Source organism: Stigmatopora argus, chromosome 20 (genome assembly GCF_051989625.1).
Source record: "Stigmatopora argus isolate UIUO_Sarg chromosome 20, RoL_Sarg_1.0, whole genome shotgun sequence".
Lineage (NCBI taxonomy): Eukaryota > Metazoa > Chordata > Actinopteri > Syngnathiformes > Syngnathidae > Stigmatopora > Stigmatopora argus.
The window spans coordinates 727,501-742,500 of NC_135406.1; the positions used below are offsets into that span (position 1 = coordinate 727,501).

Sequence of the window (15,000 nt, forward strand, 5' to 3'; positions counted from 1 at the left end):
GCACTTCCTGTCGAGTCGCTTCACCCCAACTTGCGCAAGTCGACTCGCGTCCCAACGTGAAGGCCTTCCCCGCAGCCCAAAGCAAATCCCAACTGTTTTTCTGACACAGATGTGTCGGCCGGTCTCCGATAAGAAGAAGAAAGGGCGTCCGTATTTGATTTGAAATGACAAAGCGGATAGAGAGAAAGAGAGAGAGAGAGGGGCCGACGTCCAGTTCAAACAATCCATTTTCACGGGCTGGAAAAAGAAATCGATGAAGAAAAGTGGCCCACTAAAACAGACGGATGCTGCTCCATAAAGCTATCTACACATTTCGCCCGTTTTTATTCCACGTGGCGTGGATCACGCTCGTGTCATTGGGATGTGCGCCGCTTACACAAATACCAGACGATCGTGACTCGTGCGTCAACTATTTAAACTTACCGCAGCGCGGGTCTCAAATGTTCACCATTGTAAAAGTCAATTAAAATGAAGATTTGGACAGCATTAAGGACAACAATGTTCCTGAACAAGTATTGGAGTATGATAAATAAGAGTTCCACATGGAATGGGTGTTCACCTTTCAAATAAAAACAACATGGCCTGAAAGAGAGGTGAGATGGTACACGGTCGATTGGTCGCCGGTCTTTTGGTCGCCCGGAAGGTTATTGATAATTACCATTTAAATGGTTGCTCAAATTACCTAAATACAAACTGCGAATTATTATTTTTAAGCATACTTAATGCCCTAGTAATTATTAGGCTAAAGAAAAGCTCCAAATTTCCCGGACTTTTATTGTGTTTTGTTGGAGAACTTGTTAAGACCCTGACTGAACTGACGTTGCTTCTTAAAGGGACAGCGCATGTACATACAAACTCTAATACACTCACACGTCGGCTCAGTGAAACTGCTCAAGGCCATTGTTGGCTTTTATTGATGCGTAGACCGTGTTGTTTTACCTTGTTTTGTCGCCGGTCTTTTGTTCGCCCGTTGTTTGGGTCTGGGCGACCAAAAGACGGCGACCAAAAGACCGGCGACCAATCAACCGCACACGGGTGAGATTGGCAACAGAACCTTTCAAATTGGGACTTACAATTTTACAGCTTCTCTTCATTTTGCCAACGAAAACTAAGGGGAACATTAGTTTTATCGAAAACCGCTACCCAATTCCCAAAGTGCACTTCTCCGACCACTAGCGCCTACGATGGCAAATGGGTGATTGCCTACATTTTTTGTTTGGTCTCTTAGCTTTACTTTACATGTGACCTTCTGAAAAGCGGGCGGCTTTTGTCTCCTCTCGCCGCTCGCACGTCAATCTGTTTCCAAGCAACTGCCGCTCGCCGCCGCCGCGTACGGCGAGCGGCGAGCGGCGCTTCTACCCGGCCGCGTTCTCCGCCCCCAAAAGTCCGACGCTTCACGTTGAACTCTCGTGTCGAAACGCTGCCACGCGACGGATGCTCAATCCAATTTCCAGGCAAAAAAAAAAGGACAGAAAGCGAATAAAACGAATAAAACCTTGGATTTTTTTAGAACGCCGAGAGCGGCAAACTTAAGGTTGGCATTTGAGGGCCGAAAGCGGCCACTTTGAAACGGGAATTTCTTCTGGGGATTGCGGCGGCGGGGATACTCACTGGTTATGTTCCACTTGTAGCACCAGTAGGAGGTCATTGGAGGAGAGCACAATTTCCCCTCTAATTGGCCGTTCATCCTGTTGGATTAAGAAGAGACATTTGGAGATGACGGCCAGGCCAAAGTGAACTCTCCCGGAGAGCCTGCCTGCTGTAAATAGAATTTGTTTACAGTAGATTATACCGTCATTCGCTAAAAAAAAAGCCCATTCTGGTCACTTCCTTGTTAATCAATGGCAGCCATTACATTGAGATTGCAGGAGGAAAATGGTCCATCTTCTTGTCAATATGACAAAAGTAAATAGTACTGTTTCTAATTGTGGTAATTTCAATGTGTTGACAAGGTATTTTCGGATATTACTAAGCAACATTTGTGGTTCTCTAAAAAAAGAGTCATAATGTACAATGTATAATGTCCTGGTGGGATTTGTTTGCTCATTTGAATATGTCAAAATGGTCATATTGCATGCAATTTATATTTCTGATTTTGACTTGAAAATATTGTTTGAATTGGTCTATTGTTTTCTTTTTGTGCACATGTGTCAAAGTGGCGGCCCGGGGGCCAAATCTGGCCCGCCGCATCATTTTGTGTGGCCTGGGAAAGTAAATGATGAGTGCCGACTTTCTGTTTTAGGATCAAATTCAAATGAAGAGTATAGATGTATATTAAATTTCCTGATTTTCCCCCTTTTAAATCAATCATTGTCATTTTTTAAATCCATTTTTTCTGTGTTTTTAGTTCAAAAATCATTTTGTAAAATTTAAAAATATATATAAAAAAGCTACAATAAACATTGTTTTATATCTATAAAAAAACTGAATATTTAGGGCTTTTAATCCAGTTCTTTTAATCCATTTATTTAAAAAAATCTATATATTATATCTAAAATCGAGTTGACGTTAATGCGACCCACGAACCAACCCGAGTCGGACACCCCTGATCTACAGGCTCAATGTGGACTCTAGAGAACTGCGGATGTGGGAAAAAAACCAACATGGTGGATTATTCATCATTCCAGACCATCGGGGAAGACAAATATTAGATTAGGGCAAATATATTCTGTCCTTCAACCGGGAGTCTACTTTAAAAGTAAAATAGCTGCCACCGACCGGGCTTTGTCGCTCTCTCTTTCGCCGACGGAGGAAATTGATATCCGACATCGTTGCGCCATTTGTATTTCCCTCACGCGCCATTTGGATCCGAAATGCCGGACGGCGATGCGCTTGGATAAAGGGAGCGGAAAAACCACACAAAAACTGCCCCCGTCGAAACCACAAAATACAAAAAACTGAAAACTTTATCTTTTAGTCTTCATGTTGGCCGCCATTGACAGAGCTAGATGTCAAATCCATTTCAATGAACAAAAAGGAAGTAAGAAAATGCTTGCGCCCAATCAAATTGGATCTGAAAGTCTGATTTGGGTGCAATATCGGGGCTCCGACACTCCCGCACGCTTCGGCTTCACAGGTGAGGTAGCATCTTGGCTATTAGGAGGTGCTTCAAGTCATGCGGGGCGGGGATCAATTCCACGGATTAGAAGCCCACTCGGTAACTCCCCGAGGGTAAATCTTTCCACTTGGAACTCAGTCTACGACACCCCCTCTCTCTTTCCTTGGAAGTCAAGGAATTCGGAAAGGATCTGGGAAATCCGGCTTTAAGTAAAGAGCGCCGATACGGTTATCGGAGAGATGCAGGCTCGATTCCCCAGCCATAAAAATGCAACTTAGCTATCAAAGGCTCAGGAACTTGACGCAATTATAGGAGTTTTTTTTTTAATCACTGCTAGATGTACATCCATTGTCTCATTTCTTCTGTTTTTAGCGATTTGGTCCTTTGCCGAATTGTTTTTTTTTTTGAATTTTTCCTGGTTAGAGCGACGAAAAAAAAATGGGTTAGGCTACTTTTGACATTTTCTTAATGCATTCGCGAGGGGAAGAAAAAAAACGAAACAGAACAAAGCGTACAGTGGTACCTCGTCATACGATTAGAATTTCGAGATGTGACTTTTTTTTTTCCAATCCAATATCCTGTTTTTGGTGTTTTTTCAGAGGGTTGGAACCAATTCATTTGTTTTCCATTCATTTCAATGGGAAACGTTCGCTCGAGTGACGAAAAGCTCGACATACCATCTCAGTCTCGGACCGGATTACGATCGTATGTCGAGGTACCACTGTATAAGGATGCAAGTCTCCAGGCTCCCGCTGCCAATGAACTTTTTTCACCACCACGGGAAGACAAAAATAAAAAGATAAAAAAACTAAGGGTAAGGGAGAAGAGCATCGGGAAAGAGAGAGCCTCATGTGCAGGCCATCTTAATGAGAGCCACATTTAGGTCAACAGTGCTTGCCCCCCCCCCTTTTCTTTCTGCTTCCCGCAAGCCCCGCCCCACGTTCCTCCGGCGCTGCCATTTCGCCCCGTGCGCTTAAAACTCGGGGCCCGCTTCGCATTTCCGCGGGGCGGGCTGAGTGAAACACGAGTCGCTCGAGTCAACCGTTTTTCTACGGGGAAAATAGTAGAGTCGGGGGCTGCTTGCCGTAGTTGTGAGAACTGTGGAGGATGGTGTACCCTATCCACTGATTTATTTGATTTATCGTGATAACAATTTTAGTATTGGTCCATATATAAGTCGCACTGGATTATAAGGCGCCCTGTCTATTTTGGAGAAAATTTAAGACTTAAGTGTGCGCCTTATAGTCGTGAAAATACGGTAGTTTCGGGGCACTTGCAGGTTACTTCCTGATGATTTGGGGGCATTCCCGAGCCGCTTCATATTTTGGGTCGCTTCTCGAGTTTGCTAGGGGTTTTTTTTTCTACCAATGGAGAAACACCAAACACATTCCCGTGGAAAACCTATGCGGCAATCTTCAGGTGCCGTGTTGATATATACAGCTGAGACAACAAGATGCAATCCGGAGAATTCATGAATCCATAATTCATGTTCTGCCCCGTACACATCGCTAATAGAATTACGGTGCGATTTACACGCGCGGCTGGCAAAAGTGGCTCGGGGAGGGGCGTAAACGATAACGAGGGTCTCGGCGGGGAAGAGGCGCGTTTGGGAGGCGCTTTTTCAAACCGTTAAATCTGGGCGCAAAAAAAATCCAGAGCGGCTTTTAAAATAGCTTGGAAGGGTATTTTTAAACGGCGGATCGTCGGAGCTATTTTTGAGCTCACGGACGACAACAATTGTGAGAACGAGAGCGGCCTCGCCGTTGTTTGTCGTCAAGGGAATTATTTCAATAAAACTCTTTCCGTGGCGTCGACGATGACAGACGTGCCATGGCGTGGCAGCCAACGAGTTAAAAGCATCATTTCCTTCGCCAATTTGGGCTTTCCTACATCTCATGGAGTCCCTTTCACCGACAATTGGAAGTGAAAATTGCCGCATAAACGGAGGAAATTGCAATAAAAAGCTTTATTAACGTGCCAATCTTAAATCCGCTCACCGGAAAAGGCGACCATTATCTGCGGCGAGCGTTCCTCTTGTTCAACTAGGGCTGGTTCGGTCGTCGGCGTTCTACTTTTGCGAGGCGGCGGCGGCTAAAAATGCACGGCTCGCTCTCCAAACTGTAAAAAAGGTCCTTTGAAAGCACGTCGGATCCCATTTGCGCTCCCCGAAATATCCCCCCGAGCCCCGAAGACTGGCGTCTCCCGTCGAATTGTCAGCAGACGTCTCGGCGTCCTAAAGCGGACCTGATCAAAGGCGGCGGCGGCGGCGTTGCGTTGCAAGAGCGGCGCTCCCGGCCTTCATCATACACAATGTTGAAATCTATTTATCCCCTGACGCCTTTCAGATGACTGAAGTCGCCGCCGCTGACAATTCAAAAGTTGAAAAATAAGCGCTTAACATGAATAACCATCTATTTTTGAGAATGTAGACAAGAGTCAAGGTCTCGTCTTCCCCCGGTACCGATATTATGATTTGATTTGATCTAAAAAAAAAATATTGTAGAGAAGGAAAATGAGGGGAAAAAATAACAAATAAAAGTCGGAGTATTGGTATGCGTAGCGATACGGCACTAAAATGACCATGCTGCTATCTTCCGCTTTAAATGGATTGGACATTTAGCCCTGTCGATGACTGACAATAAGTCGAAATTTGTATGCAAAGATTTTTTTCATACCGCGCAGTATCGGGAGCCAAACAAGGGCGCCGTGACCGGACACTTTGGTCGCCAGACGTTCCGCCAGGGTCTTAACAAGTTCTCCAACAAAAAACAATAAAAGTCCGGGAAATTTGGAGCTTTTCTTTAGCCTAATAATTAATAGGGCATTAAGTATGACTAAATAGTCATTTGCAGTTTGTATTTAGGGAATTTGAGCAACCATTTAAATGGTAATTATCAATAACCTTCCGGGCGACCAAACGTCCAGCGACCAAACGGCCGAGTACCCAATGGCGCGAGCTTTGTCTTTTACAACCGTAGACTTAATATCCCACAATACACCGGTGCGTGTTCAAATCCCTGGTAGTGTGCGAGTCATATTTTTCAGATCACTTGAGGTCACCCACCTGAGCGGAGGAGACGCTTGCTTCCCTCTTGATTCGGCCTTGAGAAAGCCATCTTGCTGTCACCGTACGTCTTCCCTGCAGCCCTTTGGAAAGGACAAATAAAAAATATGAATGTGAACACGAAATTAGTCGAGTATAAATTGTGGCGCTATCGACGGCAATAGACAAAGACCCAAACATTTCAGGTGGGAGGAGCTAAGAATTTGTCATTTGATCGTCTATTGCCGTCGATAGCAGAGAAAAATGATACATGCGGGGCACTAATATTCCAATTTAATGCCAAACAGGGACCGCAATTCACTTCCCCGTGGGCCCCAACTGGCCCCCGGGCCGCAAGTTTAAGACCTGTCCTATATAAATGTTTAGAAGAAAAAGGAAAATAGACATTCATGCACAAAAGGGTTAGTTAAAGTATTTTTTTAACCGCAAGATGGCAAAATACAATTCCCAGTAGCACAAGTGTCGTATTCATGATGACTCGCTGGATGTGAATGATGTGTCAGAGCCATAAATGGTGGTTTTCCCGCTAAGAATCACGAGTCTGGCCTCAAATTGGGTGCAAACAAACGTCCGGGCATTCGCTGGAGTCGTACGAGTCACGCGGGCCGGTTCTGAATCCGGGAAGCTTTGATTCGAGCCGTAACGAAAGGATCCGAGGACGTCATTTGCATGGCCAAACAACAAAGATTGCCGACGAGATGTGTGTTTTTCGCCCAAAAGGAAGGAAGGGGGGGCTTAAAATTGCTGATGGACTTGTTTTCTTTTTTTCCTGGAAAGCCAGACGAAATGGCCCCATCCCCCCGCCGGCAAAAGTCATGATTATTCGCGGATAACACGTAAAAGAATCCATAAAATGTCAGCGAAGGCCCGGAATGGCTCCCGACAGGCAAGGGCAGACGTGTCAGTGGCATTGGGAGGAAAGAAAGGGAAAGAATTGGAAAAAGGACACTTGCTACACTCTTCCAATTTAACGGCCAGGAAAACACAAGGTCGAGACGCAAAGTAGGCCGGGGCGCTAAATTGATTAGGGGAAATCATTTGACATTTTACAGCCAAAGATTTTTGGGAGAGAAAAAAAGAAAAATACACACTCATTTGGCTTGTTGTTTTCCAGGAAGAAAATCAGTCCTTTTGACCCCGAATGTTGATTCGCTGTCAGCCCTTTAGGTTCAAATGAATTGGACATGCTCGGGAATGACCTAAAATAATAAACTAGGGCAGTTCCATCATGCGGATTCATCAAAATGGAGACAACAGTGAACTCACACTTGTTGTCACACACTATTGCGAGTCAAAAAATTGGACACCCTTTGCAGCTGCAGGCTTCAAAACTCCCCAAAAATTGAAATTCACATCATCGTCCTATGGAGAGAACTGTCCTACATTCGTAAATATTCTCCCCCGATGCGACGTGGTGACAACTACACGCACACCTGACAGATTATGTATGGACTTGAAATACACAATTCAAAAAAATTGCATTGTCTTACTTTGGGGACGACAGAAATTACTACTATTATTTTTTAATTGAAAAATAATGTTGAATTATAATATGATTTTTGTTTTACATCATTCTGGGAATATTTGTTTCTGTCATTTTACTTACAATAAAAATGCATGCTTACAATTAAAGTCACTAAAGACTGATTTGTATTTTTTTGTTTTTTAAATAAACAGCATTTTTTATGAATGGGTGCTGCTGTTCTGCTCATCATCCAGTTCACGTGACGGAGAGTATTCAAAATACAAGGAGTCCTCAGTTAACGGCAGGGTTGCAGTGGACCGTTCATTTGAACGAGGGAGCCGAACAAGTTAACTCAGTGGCTGCCATTGACGGCCAGAGACGTCCAATCTCTGGAACTGGGAGGGCGTGTCATTTGTTCTCTGGCACGTCAATTACAGACGATAAACAATTATTTTCGTCCGTGAGAAATTCGCATATTGGGGCCCTTAGTCTCCAAAAGTCTGCCTTTTAAGGAAAAAAAACGAGCATTACAGGGGCGACGGATAACACCACGCAAGTCAAAGATGTCAAAAAGAACTCGCCTGACTCGCGTTTGACAACCGAATATTTTTGACGTCAAGTTTTACTCCATCATCCGAAAATGCTGCGTTACGAGCCTTTGTGGGCTGGATTCGAACAGCGCGCAACTGGTTGACCCCAAGTTGGGACTTACCCGCTCCACTGGCTCTTCCCGGGGCGCTGTCTAGCGAGAGGAAAGCAGCCAAGAAAAGGAAAAACGCGCATGCTGCCGAAGATATGTGGCCATTTTTCTGCCTGTGTTTACTGTACATCCCTGTGAGCCTCCGTGGTGGCGCCCTATCACCCCGTTCTCCCTCTTCCTTGCCCGGTTGCTCAACTCTGCCTGCCTCGGCGCCTCCCCGCTTGCTTCTCCGGTTCCTTCGCGTGTCAATTACTTTTAAAAGGGAGGAATTAACGACATGTCCGGTTTGGACTATCAAAATTAAATCGGCGCAGCTTTTGACTTGCGAGGGAAGCTTTTGTTTTGTAGTCGGAACCGTCGACTCGTAGTATACTCAGCTTGATGATCTTACGTTTGCAAGTTGCGTTCACGTAAAGTTGGTCAGCGGACAGTCGACAATTCAAATGCATTTCATTGCTATTATCTCGCTAAAGTAAAGCTAATCACAGTTAAATCAACAACACTTTGTTTCATTTTACCACATTATCTGCCATTGATAAGACCCGACGTCCATTTGAGTTGATGACTGCACCTCAAAGCTACGAAGTCATTTTAATTGTCAAATTTACAGCAGAACGTGAACGCATCAGCTGCCTTCACTTTCTTTTGTTTTTTCGCTGTTAAGTCATCTCGTCGGCTTTCGAACAACGATGCGGCATTCCTTGTGGATCCCGCAATTTTGGTGACGGTGAAAACCAGACTAAGAGAAGCTAACCAGCATCGACGCATACCTAGCCGTCGACGCCATTGTTGTTAGCACACTTGTTAGCATAGGAGCTAACGCTCAAACCACTCAAACATGACTTCAGCTTCCACCAAAGTAAGTTCTCACACTTGACATTGCACCCATTTTATTTGAAGTGAACGTGAATCGAAGAATAAGAGACATTTGACATCAGGTCAAGTGATGGAGACCGGTTAGGGTAGCCATGGCAACGGTGCGTCGCCTCTAAGCTCGCCAATGTTTCACTTCCAAACGCAGGTTGGAGAAATCTTCTCGGCAGCCGGTGCTGCCTTCAGTCGACTGGGAGAGCTCACCATGCAGCTTCACCCCATGGCGGAGGTCACCCCAACCAGGTGCATCCATTATTTGTATCCCAATAGCTTATGGATATCTGAGATGAATTAACATGTAATAATATATAATAACACATTGTACACTATTTGATCTGATCATAGACTAAAAACAAACAAATTATAGTAATAAAAAAAGTAACAGCAACTGAGCATAGGCCAAATTGCATTATCAAGCGGTACTCCTAACGGACTAATTTGCTCGCCGTGTCCCCCGCAGCGCTCACACCAAGAGTCCAGTGAAGCGCAAGCACGAAGACGACGGCTCGGTAAAAGGCATCCCGCATAAGCCCTCCGCAACTAAGAAAAGCGCCGCCGCCCGGCCCGCGACCGTCGCCGTCATCGGGCAACCTGTCACACAGGCCAGTCAGCAAGCGGCTAAAAAGCGCAAGACCGCGGGTACGATGCAAGGTTCAATCCCAGGAGGGCTGACCTTCAGAATTATACTACAAATAATCCAATAACTGTATTCAGACGTCACCCTGAGCGCTCTCAACGACTCCGACGTTAACAGCGACCTGGTGGACATGGAGGGACTGGGGCGAGGCTCCCCGTCTAAAAAACTCAACTTTGATCAAGGTGCGCCACCATTTTGTAAGATCGCAAACGGATGGCGACGACGTGGAAAACTTTTGTGTTGTTTGCAGAGACCTTGAACTTGGACTCCAGCCTCATCATCAATTCCGGCGACCTTCCTCTGCTCTCGCACTGACGTCATCGCGCATTTCAGATTTTACATTTACATAAAACTCCCAACAAAGTATTTGTGTTTGGGGGAATAAAATTATTTGGTTTGGATTCGTTGGCTGCTTGAAATCATATACTACGTGATTAACGTTCACTTCAACTGCAATGAGACACAATGTTATCATTGCGCTATTGTTCCACTAGAGGGCATCAGAAACAGGGCACAGGTAATGACGTAAGTAAATAGTAGGAATAGGATCGCCGCGATTGACAACTAATCGTTTATTTTTAATAAAATATATATTTTTAGGATAGTGCCATCATTTAAAATACTATTTTAAATGGTCCAAAATATTAAAATCGTTTTTGTTGTCATTTTTTTTCCATTTAAATGGCGGAAAAAAATATTATTTTATGCTGTTTTCCTATTAAATGAAAAATGTAAATTTTCTATTCTTAGTGCTTTTTATTTTATATCTGTAATTCTAAACTAGTTTAAAATGTGTACCGCTGACACCTAGTGGCGAAACGTAGCACTGCACGAACCTCAATTTTCATTGAACTTTCTCCAGACTGTAAACAAATATCTGTGATTAAATCGTCTCTATAATGCCACCCAATTTGGGCATTTCCAATAAGTAAAATGGTACTTAACATCAACTCATTCGCTGCAATTTAGCATTTCCAATCCTCCCAGTTCAAATGGATCGGACGTCTATCAATGGCAGGCAATGTTCGGAAACGTCAGTCACAAAATGGTGAGTCTCCCTAATATAAATCCACATTTCCTCATTGAGTTTGTATTTTAATGCATCTATAATAGAGTCGTCAGCTAACAGTACAACGATATTTTGGCTATTAAAAGTGCTACATTCCCTCCAAGTGTGCCACCATCTTGCCTGTTCCTTCCTTGTTGTGTGATGATCCAATTGCAGTGTTCTGTGGAAATGACACCGGCGCAACATCCACTCTTCGCTCGCCTCCGTCTAGTCGTCGAGGGGCTCGGCGGGCGGCCTCAGGTGGGTGGCGCAGTGTCCCGCCCTGAAACAGGAAAATAATCATCATCAAACATAGGCTTTGTCATCATCATTGACTCGACAAAAGCCGAATTGTCATCACACCCAGATAAATACTCCAACAAGCTAAAATGCTCACGGTCAGTGGACATCTATTCAAAAGTTATCATTAGTTTAACGCATTCACTGCCAGGCCAGGCCACAGAATGTGTTAAGGAAGGAAAATCGACATTGAAAACAACCGTTGACGCAAATGGACGTTCATTCCGTTTCAATTGGGAGAGGCTGGAAGAGATAATTCAACTCAAAGTATGTGTATTTTTACAATATTTAAGTGTACTAATACTATAAAGCACTTGTACTGGCATATACCTGTATTAAACATACGTGTAACTGTATTAAACATATGTGTACATGCACTACAGTACTTGCATTGACTTGTACTACAACTATACCGTGTGCGGTCCATTGGCCGCCGGTCTTTTGGTCGCCCGGACCACGACAATGGACGACCAAAAGACCGGCGACAAAACAAGGTAAAACAACACGGTCTACGCATCAATAAAAGCCAACAATGGCCATGAGCACTTTCACTGAGCCCACGTATGAGTGTAGAAGAGTTTGTATGTACATGCGCTGTCCCTTTAAGAAGCGACGTCAGTCAGGGTCTTAACAAGTTCTCCAACAAAAAACAATAAAAGTCCGGGAAATTTGGAGCTTTTCTTTAGCCTAATAGTGCTTAATAGTGCATTAAGTATGATTAAATAGTCATTCGCAGTTTGGATTTAGGGAATTTGAGCAACGATTTAAATGGTAATTATCAATAACCTTCCGGGCGACCAATCGACCGTGTACCAACTATACAGACCGGCATAGCAAAGCGACCCACACATCACGGGTGTGATAACGTAGCAGGATTCTTCACTGCTGAGCACTTATCCGGCGGCTCCTTTATGTTGAAATGGATTGAAAAATATCAAGCTGGAAAGCGACAATGTCATTTTGGAAAATCCCTATCGTTACCTGCAGACTCCCGTGGAGCATTCGTAGTTGTTCTGGCAAAAAGCCCCAAAAGGTTTGCTGTTCATGATCCTCCACAGCGGGCTCATGCGAGCTACTCTCTGATGCGAGCTCGGAACCTCGGCGCCCGAGCAGACCTGGGTGAAGAAGAGTCGGTCAACCGGGAGACCCCCCCGTTTTGAAAATTTTCCGGCCGAGACTCACGTGCTGGGACAGCAGAAGCACCGCCAGGCAAAGAGAAATTGCCCACACGGGGACGGCGTTTTCTCGTCGCATCTTCTGGCAAAGTGGCGAGTGGCGAGTGGCGAGTGGCGAGCGGCGGCTGCCGGTCGGCCTCCCGCCCCCGCTTTATACGCGAGGCTGGCCTATCGGACCACCTTTGTGGGCTAAATGGGACCCCGTGTTTGCAAACCGGCACACTTTAGCCTCATTTCGTGAATGCGCAAAGATAACACGAGCACACGTGAGTTCGCTTCTTAAAGGTCGCCAAAGTACTCACAGATAAGTGGAAAGATATTGTGTAAAAGATACATTTCAAACATCTCTACCATTGCGTCATTTCACAGGTTTGTTACTGAGGCGGTGCTAGGGCTATAAGTCCCACCATTGCAAAAAAAAAGGTATAAAGAGCCTGCTGGTGGCGCCGTATTTGGCAAGAAAACTAACCTCCAAATGTTGACTTAAGCCGGCCTTCGGAACGAAACACTGGCAAAACATTTCGGGGCGACGCCAAGGACTTTGAGTTGTGGACATAACGAAATGGCAAATCCGCGCCAAGTCGCATCCCAGCTGGTGTCCCGGACAGGTCGCCAGCCAATCATAACCGATGAGCGTTGCACTTAAACGGCCCCAGAAAAGTGGCAGCTGACAGGCGACTTTTGCCCCAGACGGTCGGCGCGTGGCCAGGCTCCACTTGGCCGTGACCTCATTCGGCCAAACGGTCGCGGGGGTTCACGGAATTCTCGTACCCAGAAGCCTTCACCCCTGGCGGGCGGCGAACTTTGCGCCGCACCTCAGCCGGCGTGTGGAGACGACTGCGAACAAGTCTGTGACCCACCAAGCTGTGGAATAGACGTATGGAGGAGATGCACCATTAGAAACAGAATTAGCCTCACAGTCAAAATTATTTGGACATTTAGCACCGTCAATGGTGGCCAATTAGTATTTATAGCGACCTCTTGAATACATCATTTTTCATTTTGAGACTTATAGGTCACATTCTTTAAGTGCGAAAGAAAAAATAATTTCATGAAACAACGTATTCATTCAATCAAACCAACTAGCACAGTTAGCAGTATTAGCATAGACTACGAATTTTGGTAGGAAGAAAAAAAAAAGACTATTGGAACTGACGTGCCCTTTATAACACCCACATTTTTTTATAAAAATGATACCCCTGGCTCAATTCCGTTTCATTGTTAATCATAAATCAAATGTACAAGCGCATTACGAATGCTAATGTCCAAAATACATGACGGCGTCCGCCATTAGTGAATGGCCGAAATTTGCACACGGTTTAAAAGCTTTCCACATTTAGACATCTTCGTGAAACTCGACGTATATATACAAATAACGACATATTTTTCAAACCGTGTAACTTTGAAAGCGTTATTACTCACGTTTGGGGCTCAATAAGATGATAAAAGTGAGGTGAAGTTTCGAGCGGCGGAAAAAAGCTTTTCTGTTGTCATCAGGTGGTTAATTAATGACGTCATGGAGCGAAAGTGCGGGAAAGTTTAGCTACTTTCTAAAAACTTTGTATTTCTTTATTTTATTTTGTATTTGTGTTCATTTTCTTCTTGTTTTACAGTTTCAATTCTTGAATTTAATGATAAATGCCTATTTTGTGTTTCGAAAAAATGTAAGCGACCTTCGTCATCATAGATATCAGACTACAGACCTAGATGTCCAATACGCTTTGTCAAACAACGGGGACAAACGTTATCACTTATCGGCATCATGCATCAGAATTGTTCGCTCAGTAGAGGATAACAGTCAATGGAGCATGCTTTTAAATAACCATATTGTTCCGTTTTTAACCAATATTCAAAAGGTTTGGTTTAGTATAAACTTCAGAGATGCAGTAAATTAACTATTTCAAAATAATTATCAAATTATGTAAATACACTTTCAAACGAGTATAAAATATTAATATGTACACATTCTATGGGTTTCATGACCCAGTGCCGAAAAATACACGCATTTGCAGAGCATATATTTACCACCATATAAAAAAAGAATTGGGGCACGTATTGCTTTCAAAATATATTCAGAGCTTTATTAACAAAAGGCAAAAAAACAGGAAAATAAGTCTGTCATCATATCATTTTCACATTTCAATACAAATTTTCTAAACCATTGAATGTGACATTAAAACATGCATCATTCAGGTAGTTCATTGAAAAAGCAACTGAGAAAAATAATAATAAGTCAGTAACAAATACACGACGGACTCGAAAAAAAATACAATTTGTAGTAACTCGATTGAAAACTCGGCCAATCTCGATGCCTAGTTGTCGCTCGCTCCCTTTCAAAGTCAGTTTTTTGGTCCCGTGTGGAAAAACGTCTTCATTCTATCGTCCTCCCGTGACGGACAGAAAAGGCAATGAGTCTGTGATAGACGCAGCTGAGGAGGGCGACGGCCGCCGTCACCATGCCGCAGATGATGCTGAAAGCCCACCGGGGGCCGAGGAGGGTGTAGACGTGGGAGACGAAGACGGGCCCCAGGGTACGTGCGCCGCTACCCGATGCCGTTAGCCAGCCCATGTACACGCCCTAGATTGAAGAAGGGGATGAAAAGTTGTATTAAATGGGGCTCCCTCTGGAAATTCACATGTCCGTCCAGCTTTACCTGAGGTTTGGGTCCAAGGATCTTGG

The 15,000-nt window shown here is 44.3% G+C and overlaps 3 protein-coding genes across 5 annotated transcripts in view; 1 reads left to right on the forward strand and 2 right to left on the reverse strand.

Moving 5' to 3' along the window:
- Positions 1–13,869, reverse strand: part of adam19a (ADAM metallopeptidase domain 19a) — a 31,424-nt gene extending 17,555 nt beyond the window's left edge. The window contains exons 1-6 of one of the 2 annotated variants that reach the window (XM_077589357.1): positions 13,743–13,869; positions 12,328–13,184; positions 12,127–12,260; positions 10,987–11,128; positions 6,123–6,205; positions 1,612–1,688 (exon numbers count right to left, since the gene is read on the reverse strand). In XM_077589357.1, coding sequence (XP_077445483.1) covers positions 1,612–1,688; positions 6,123–6,205; positions 10,987–11,128; positions 12,127–12,147 — 323 coding nt within the window. In that variant the 5' untranslated portion in view covers positions 12,148–12,260; positions 12,328–13,184; positions 13,743–13,869. Of the gene's footprint in view, positions 1–1,611; positions 1,689–6,122; positions 6,206–8,299; positions 8,527–10,986; positions 11,129–12,126; positions 12,261–12,327; positions 13,185–13,742 lie in introns of those variants that run through there. The other variant, XM_077589358.1, reaches the window with a different exon arrangement.
- On the forward strand, positions 8,273–10,478 carry LOC144066051 (BPTF-associated chromatin complex component 1-like). Of its 2 annotated transcripts, XM_077589367.1 has the most exons (5): positions 8,276–9,146; positions 9,309–9,403; positions 9,621–9,799; positions 9,875–9,979; positions 10,048–10,475. In XM_077589367.1, the coding sequence occupies exons 1-5, from the start codon at positions 9,126–9,128 to the stop codon at positions 10,110–10,112; spliced, it is 465 nt and encodes a 154-aa protein (XP_077445493.1). In that variant the 5' UTR covers positions 8,276–9,125; the 3' UTR covers positions 10,113–10,475. The 2 variants fall into 2 exon arrangements, with proteins under 2 accessions (XP_077445492.1, XP_077445493.1); XM_077589366.1 differs by having other exon boundaries at positions 8,273–9,146; positions 9,875–10,478.
- Positions 13,870–14,375: 506 nt separating the features above from the next.
- mfsd8 (major facilitator superfamily domain containing 8) overlaps positions 14,376–15,000 on the reverse strand; it is a 4,461-nt gene continuing 3,836 nt past the window's right edge. The window contains exons 10-11 of the mRNA XM_077589359.1: positions 14,975–15,000; positions 14,376–14,898 (exon numbers count right to left, since the gene is read on the reverse strand). The exon at positions 14,975–15,000 is cut by the window's right edge and continues 186 nt beyond it. Coding sequence (XP_077445485.1) covers positions 14,692–14,898; positions 14,975–15,000 — 233 coding nt within the window. The 3' untranslated portion in view covers positions 14,376–14,691. The remainder of the gene's footprint in view (positions 14,899–14,974) is intronic.